Source organism: Vanacampus margaritifer, chromosome 5, assembly GCF_051991255.1.
Source record: "Vanacampus margaritifer isolate UIUO_Vmar chromosome 5, RoL_Vmar_1.0, whole genome shotgun sequence".
In the NCBI taxonomy this organism is placed as follows: Eukaryota; Metazoa; Chordata; class Actinopteri; order Syngnathiformes; family Syngnathidae; genus Vanacampus; species Vanacampus margaritifer.
Window position 1 is genome coordinate 16,187,630 of NC_135436.1, and position 7,653 is coordinate 16,195,282.

The 7,653-nt window shown below is 39.0% G+C and overlaps 1 protein-coding gene across 3 annotated transcripts; it reads right to left on the reverse strand.

Moving 5' to 3' along the window:
• Window positions 1-521: 521 nt before the first annotated feature.
• aifm4 (apoptosis inducing factor mitochondria associated 4) lies at window positions 522-6,533 on the reverse strand. 3 transcript variants are annotated; one of them, XM_077566847.1, is made up of 19 exons: window positions 6,366-6,533; window positions 5,812-5,901; window positions 5,166-5,275; window positions 4,965-5,074; window positions 4,817-4,861; window positions 4,653-4,734; window positions 4,460-4,572; window positions 3,971-4,057; window positions 3,808-3,899; window positions 3,597-3,727; window positions 3,223-3,338; window positions 3,085-3,156; window positions 2,952-3,015; window positions 2,205-2,281; window positions 2,007-2,124; window positions 1,837-1,935; window positions 1,697-1,772; window positions 1,514-1,618; window positions 522-1,096 (listed from the first exon to the last, which is right to left on the reverse strand). In XM_077566847.1, exons 2-19 carry the CDS (start codon window positions 5,898-5,900, stop codon window positions 1,066-1,068), a joined length of 1,617 nt encoding a protein of 538 aa, XP_077422973.1. In that variant the 5' UTR covers window position 5,901; window positions 6,366-6,533; the 3' UTR covers window positions 522-1,065. The 3 variants fall into 3 exon arrangements, with proteins under 3 accessions (XP_077422973.1, XP_077422972.1, XP_077422974.1); XM_077566846.1 differs by having other exon boundaries at window positions 3,085-3,338; XM_077566848.1 differs by lacking the exon at window positions 5,166-5,275 and having other exon boundaries at window positions 3,085-3,338.
• Between the last annotated feature and the right edge of the window lie 1,120 nt (window positions 6,534-7,653).

A 7,653-nucleotide genomic window follows, 5' to 3' on the forward strand; every position in this document is an offset into this window, starting at 1 on the left:
CCATGCATATCTTTGGAATGTGGGAGGAAACCGGAGTACCCGGTGAAAACCCACGCAAGCACGGGGAGAACATGCAAACTCCACCCAGGAAGGCCGAAGCCCAGACTTGATCTCACGTCCTCTGCACTGGGAGGCGGACGTGCTAACCAGTCAGCCACCGTGCTATTTTCAATACAGTATATATTTATTATTTATAATATATATTATTTTCGTTCTTCTTTTGACCCAATGACTTGACGTTGGAATTTGTTCAGGTACATATTGGACTCACATCACAACTCAGCTCATAATTCAAGAGATCACATAAACATTATTTATGTTTTGGTTTTTAATTCACCACCATAATTAAACCATAAAATGTCATTACAAGTGCAAATTTTAAAGACCCCATAAGACATGATATTATTATAATGAAATGTTTTAAGAGAACTTATATACGATGTAAACAATGCACACATATAATGATGATAAAACAATCATGGACATTGGAGCAAAAAGAAATACAGACTAAACAGTCCTCATCCATTTTTATACTGCAGAATGGTATTGGGTTACCACCTGATTATTGATGACATTTTATTTTCAAGTTGTCAGTGTTTACATCTTTTCAAAAGGCTATATACCTGTTTATGTTGAGCTTTTTACATCATAAAATACTAGACTAGACTGTCACTGTAAATCAGTAACACAAAAGACATGAAGCCATCTTCATTCTAAGCTACTATGAACAGTCATTATGTCTGAATAATGTTTCTGGCTTTTTTTTGTTGCACCTGATCTTTTAAATAATACAGTACGCTGTAACTGATGCATCTTCAGAAAGCGTTTAGTGGCTTATTTGATATATATTAACTGGCAGTGTATATCGTTCAGTCAATAAGATTGATGACAAGCATGGACAACATGTCGATACATTCTGATGTTGGTGTCATGGTAACAATAAGAAGCGTTAAGTAGGAACAGGCCAGAAATTGACCGTCTTTCAGAAAGCCCAAGGCAGCGAGGGGATGGGATCAATACAGAAGGCGGCTGTGTCCTTTGTCAGTGAGATGCAATTCGGACACCTTACATCTGGAGCCAACTCAGGTCTTCAGCTCTGGATAGAGAAAAGTCATACGACATACAGTACATGTAAGAACTTACAAATATAACTATAGCTGTTCAAAGAAAAAGCGGAGGAAGCTGAACCAAGGTCTCAAGCGGTATGCTGACATCTTGTGTGGCATCATGTTAGATTTTCATTTGGAATAGGTGAGACAAAAAAAAGAAGCTACAAAACGGCTTAAAAAAATCAAACCCCGAACAATTAGTCTATATGCTCGTGTAGTGCTTTTTGACTTTAGAGGTATTTTATCCCAAACATTTTTGTGATTTTTGGCGCTTGAATTAAGAGGTTCTACTTTATGTTGCTGCTTCATCTTCCTAAAACTAAACAAATGAGTGAACAAACGACTCATCCACTTTGCACATACAGTATGTAGCTTCTTTTGTATAAGTGAATAATCACACTTACTGAGTCTGCACTTTTGTAAAGCGCTGGCCTGTTGCCATCAGTTCCGCCAGCCGGGCCACAGCGGGATCAAACATGAGGCTGGCCGCCGCCACCACCGCATCATCTCTGTGGAGAAACAAGAGAAACAGAAAATAGTTAGACAAAGAAGTGTTTCTTGATAGTTCATATTTCGCATCTACTTACTTAATATAAAACGCCAGGAACTTTCTTTCCTCCACTTTGCCTTTAAATATGATTTCAGTATAGCCTTCCCCATAACCTGCAGAAATAAAAATTAAAATGGCATTAAGAGCTTGACTGATCTGGAGAAAAAAACACATTACCTGTGTATCTGATACTCTTTCCAAGCAACACTGTCCAGAAGAAAGGAACGGACTCCATTTTGGTCGGTATATTTAGCATATTGAGGGCAGCAACTCTTCCTGAGGGGAATTTTTAATTTTAAAGGAGCTTGATGATGATTGCAAGCTCACCAGGATGAACCTAGTTCTACCTTGAGCTTGTGACATCTGCCAGTGACCCACACTGACCCGTTGATCACCTCGAATGGTCAAAGGGAAGGAAGTGATGTCTCCCGCACTGAAAACATCCGCTATGTTGGTCCTCATGAACTGAAGAAAGCCGTCACATACACTCGTCACAATATGCAACAGGCACTCAGTCAATAACACAACAGTGACGTTAACGTTACCTTGTCTACAACTACTGCTTTTCTGGAATCTATTTCAACTTCACTATCTGCTAGGAAGTCAGAATTGGGGATCACACCTGAAAAATACACAGATATAAGCCAAAGATATTAGATCATAACACATCTATATCATAAATTGTGCATGTTGAGCTATAAATGCATAATATCCAGAATTTCAATGTGTTAAGGCAGCAAACGAGTTTTTGTTAGATTTGAAACTTCCGCTATTAACTACAGACGTTTTTTTTTTTTAAAGGTTACCTTAATTGTAACCCCGTGTTGCATTGAAGCCAAATACAGAATTGGGTTGTTTATTTCGCCTTTTGCTGCTATAAATAGTAAATCCTTGTTGTGGCGGATGCTACATGCTAAACTAGCGAGCTAGCTAGCAGCAAACTAATGACATACGTCACACATTAGTTGACATGACTATTTGCTCTTCTATTCTTGCTTCTTTTTCTTCTTTGTATTCCATTTCTTCTACTTTATTTTGGAAGCTAGCAAATTATTTTGGTGCATTACCGCCACCTTCTGAAATGGAATGCGTGCGACAATATCCAATAGTTCAATGGCACCTTCTCGAAAAATGTGAGTAGTCCAGTGCAACTTATGTTTGTTTTTCTTCTTCATAAGGCATTTTTTGACTGGTGTGGTTTATACTGGAGCGACTTAAATCCCAAAAATATGGTAATTACCAATGCTGCAGCATAAACATTACATTGGGTGGAATACAACCTGATTAATTACCTATTCCTGCAATCACCACATCAGCTTCCAGAATTGTACCACTCTTCAGCATGACCTCTTTCACCTGCAAAAACACAATTTTACCTACAGCAATTTATCCAGGTTTGAGGTAGTTGTAAAAAAATACAATTACCAATCCATTCTCTCCTCTGATCTCAGTGACACTGTCATTCATGTAGAACTTTACATTATGTTCCTCCAGCATCTGAAAAAGATGGTGTTGTAGAACAAACGTCATTGCAATCACTGTTCTTTCACAATCGTTTCTTACTTGCATGGTCATGTGACCAATCTGGGAGCCTAGAGAGCGCTCGTATGGGTATTTGGTGGTTCCAACAATGGCCACACTGGAAGCTTTGTTGGCTAGATAGGATGCCACCTCCATACCTAGGATATAAGGTAAAAATAAATAAATAAATAAAAAGAACAAACAAAAAAAACATGAGAATAAGGTGCGCTTGTGTGGATTTGCTCTGGGTAATCTGGCTTCCTCCCATTCCAAAAACATGCAGGTTAGATTAATTGACTGTTGAATGTTTGCCTATATGTGAGTGACCTGCAATCGACTAATTAACAGTTCAGGGTACACGGCACTCAAAATGTGTGCGCATTTTGTTGAAACTAAAAATAAAAAAAATTGACAACCTATGAAGGAGGTTCCAACGACAACAGCCTTGCGGCCCAGGCAGGAAGCATGAATGTCTTTGCCGTCTTCGTACCTCTGCAGTAACTTCACTCCTTTCAGGTCACTACCGGGACAACTGAGTGGCCTCGCTCTGTGGATGTTAACATTTTTCACACGTTTTCACAGTCTGAAAAGAAAAAAAGGTGTAGTGAATGAGATAACAAGTCTTGCCTGCAGCCTGTTGAGATAAGAAGCTGGTCATAACGCAGCAACGAGCCGTCCTTCATCGTCACCGCTTTACCTCGCGTGTTTACATTCACCGCCTGAATTTAGACCAGAGAATGTAAGCATTCATAGAACAATGTTCAAATTTAGCACATTCTTTCTTTGTCACCTCTTGCTCGGTCCGTACTTCTATCCCATATTGTTGAAAAAATTCACTGGAGCGGAGGACAATGTTGCCACTGTCCTCGTTCAAAGCCTGAAACAAGATTAACATTTTCCGTTGCTTTTTTTTCTTGGAAATCTACTAGCTAATGATACGAATGGAAATACAGTGGAACCTCTCCAGTCGAATGCTTTTAGTTTGGTATTATTGGAATTTGACCTTAAATTGTGGGGGAAATACTCTTTTAATGCCACACAAAACTTTGAAACCTCAAAATGAACGTAAGGCAGGACATCACAAGATGAGATCAGAAGAAATCAAGTTTGACCTCAGGATAATTGTATTTCCAATTTCCACGATGTCCTATGGGAACAAGTATTCTAAATCTCAACAAATCAGGGTCAACCAGCATCTTGGAATAAATTGTGTTCAACCTTTGAGGTTCCACTGTATAAGACGTATGTAATGAAAGCGCAAGGAGGGGCAAAGTTTTACCTTACTAAGCTTGGGCTTGTCATAAGGAGGCAAAGAGTCTTTGGTTACCATGACGATTCGGCCCTGGTAGCAGTTCTGACGGAGAGTCTCAGCACACACCAAGGCCGCAGGGCCTGAACTCACAACATATCAGTATTGAGCGAATCCTGCAAAGTAGATCCATTCACAGACAGAAACATGAACCTGTTCTTACCCCCTCCTACGAGCAGGATGGTATGTGTGATGTTTGGTAAAACACTGCACATCTCCTTCACACGTCTGGTCTGTTTAAGAGTCTGAGGTGAGTCGGAAAGAACTTTTTTTTAACATTAGTTCAATGCAGCATTGCTTCAATCTACTCAATCTGCCTTCACTTGCCTTTTTCCTGATTGCAACATATACCTTTCCATCTCGAACGGTCACCTGTGTTGTACATACAGATAGACAGGACCATTGTCCATACATACCAAATGACGCTTTAGTTGAAAAAAAAAATAGGCATGTTTAAATTTGAGATGAATTTTACCTTGTGGCACGGAAGAGAGTCCAGGCCAGGATACTCCTCAATATCTCCAGTTTTAATATTGAAACAAGCACCATGGAATGGACATCTCACTCTGTAACCCACCAGTGCTCCTGGAAAGTCAAACAACATGCATTTGCTCATGGTAAAATGACACATCTTTGCAGCTGAATGGTGTCAATTTGGATTGATAAAAAAAAATACCTTTAACCAGAGGAGCATTATAATGAGAACACTGACTTCCGATTGCATTGTACCGACCCTCCGTGCGGACAAGCAACACATTCTGGTCTGCCACAGAGACTACTTTCATCCTTGATTACAAACAAAAGGGGGGAGGTCTCATATATATATATAGCCCGCAATCTTAATCCTCCTATGAGAATGTACGTGGTGTGTCAGAAAAGTTCCAGGACTGGTGTCACAAACGATACATTTCAAATACAAAGTACAAGGTACAAAATGCCTGTTCATGTCCTTCAAAACCTCTTGAGCTTGGTGAAAGAGAAAAGATGGGGGGGGGTCGGATGAGTAGGTACAAGGGAGGTTGCTCCAGCACAGCAATGTTCTTCTTGGCCAGGAAGAGCGAGATGCTCAAGGCATTGTAACCAGGTGGGTTGTCAAGATGAAACAGCCTTGAGTTGTCCTGACAACTCTCACCTCTTCTCACGTACTGAACGAAGCAAATGGCAAATGATGCAGGATGTGTTTATATATATGCTGGTTAGTTGTCTAGCCAACACTGAAGGGGAGAGCCCTTAATTTGGATTTTAAATTTTGTGACAACAGTCCCGGAACTTTTCTGACACACCGAGTAGCTTTCTGCCAGAAGCGGTGTCATGTGACATACTGGCCATCTCTGAGGTCAGCCTCCTGACAAACCAGTTCCGTCACCGCCTCCGAATCTTCACCTTGATCTTGTTCTTCGTTTGGATTCATACTGTCGAAACATGGATCATATGTCATGAATGCACCATTGTTTGTCTTAATGGATAGATTACAGCTGGCTTTGCTGCTACAAACACTTCACTGAACATTGTGTGATAAATGAATCCTAAATTGCATTTACCCCAAAATACAATTAAGATATGATTGACTTGGAAAATGTATATTAATTCCTTCTGTGAAGGAAACGCGATGAGCTTAAACATCAAACAAAAATGTAACGCACCCACACTGTAGTCAAGTGACATACACACACTCGAAGATGCTACTGCAAGTAAATGCAAATTAATAAAAGTGCTCATTAATGTAATGACGTATATATTAACGTATTTTTTACTTTCAATAAATTACTCTTCACCAAATGTTTCAGTTCTCTGAGTGTTATCAATGTTAAAAAAAAATTAAATGAAAACGAGTGTGTTAAAAAAAAAAAAAGACTACACGCTCAAAAATGCTCACCTTTTCCCCCTAACGATTAGATGCTTGATACAACTGGAAGAACCCGGTAGGTGTTTACAGCAAACAGCCAACTGTGTTATGCGTGCAAAAGCATGTGACGGGTGGCCGACTCGACTGTTCTGCTCTTCTGGTTGTGACCGCCGTTATGCCATAGTGCCTTCAACCGGAAATCGGTCTTCTTTGTTGACATACTAATAACTACATTTCCCACAATTCCGTGGTACATGGTGACGTCGGAGGTGTTTTGTGAGACGTTCAAGATCTATTCGTAATTTAGTGAAGCATATGACGTCACTTGGAAAAAATACTAAATCTCCGGTTTCTCTGGGGGAAAAATGGGGGGGGGGGGGTGGCGGGGGTTGGAATAACATTCGATTCAAATTTAAATTCTGATTTTCAATTAAATTCAATTGTAAACAATAAAAAAATAAATAAAATAAAAACAGGGAAAATATTCAGAAAAAAGTAAACAAAAATATAACAGGAGTTTTTTTTTTTAATCAACTGAATGCAAAGTTGCGCGGTACCCTATCTTAAATCAGAAAGAAAATGTCTGTAAGTGCCAAAAGTCTTTGAAATCATTAATGCAAATTACTGCAGGCCTACTGTATGTGGAAAAAGTGAGTAAATAAGAAACAATGCGGGTTTTTTTTTGTCTCTACTTGTAACTTTGGTGTTATAATGTTGGTGGTATATGTGTTTTTGTTGTTGTTGTTTTTGTGGTATGATTTGGAATTGAAGTTTTCCCTCACTACTTCACTGTTCAATTATTACGGATTCATTGTAACGCAGATTTTTGTTTGCGACCATTTGTGAAGAGGCTGTTATGTGGTTGCCATGTCAATCCAAACTACTTATCTCGACCTAAATGCTCTTGTCTTCAAGCCCAATGGAAGCAACCCTGTTGTTAAACCAGAGACTGCGACTCTTCTACCCGAGGAACAGAAGTTTATTCAGTATTCATGCATTTGTAGTTGCCAGACGTGTAGGTATTTTTGATAAGGGAAAGTTATTTGATTGACTAGAATGTTGATTGTTAGAAGCTAAAGTTATAGAGTACTAAATGTAAAATGTTTTGGCAACATTTTCTTTATTTTAGTGGGGGACGGTGTGGCGCCCTATAAATTATAATTTAAAAATTAATACATTTGTTATACCTTTTAAAAAGGCTAAATTGATTATAATACGACATAATTCATTTAATTCATTCATTTGTTTCCATGTAGCATTTGTGTGCTTTTGTAAGTATTTGTTTTATATACCTTTAAGAGACACACGAAGGGACTTC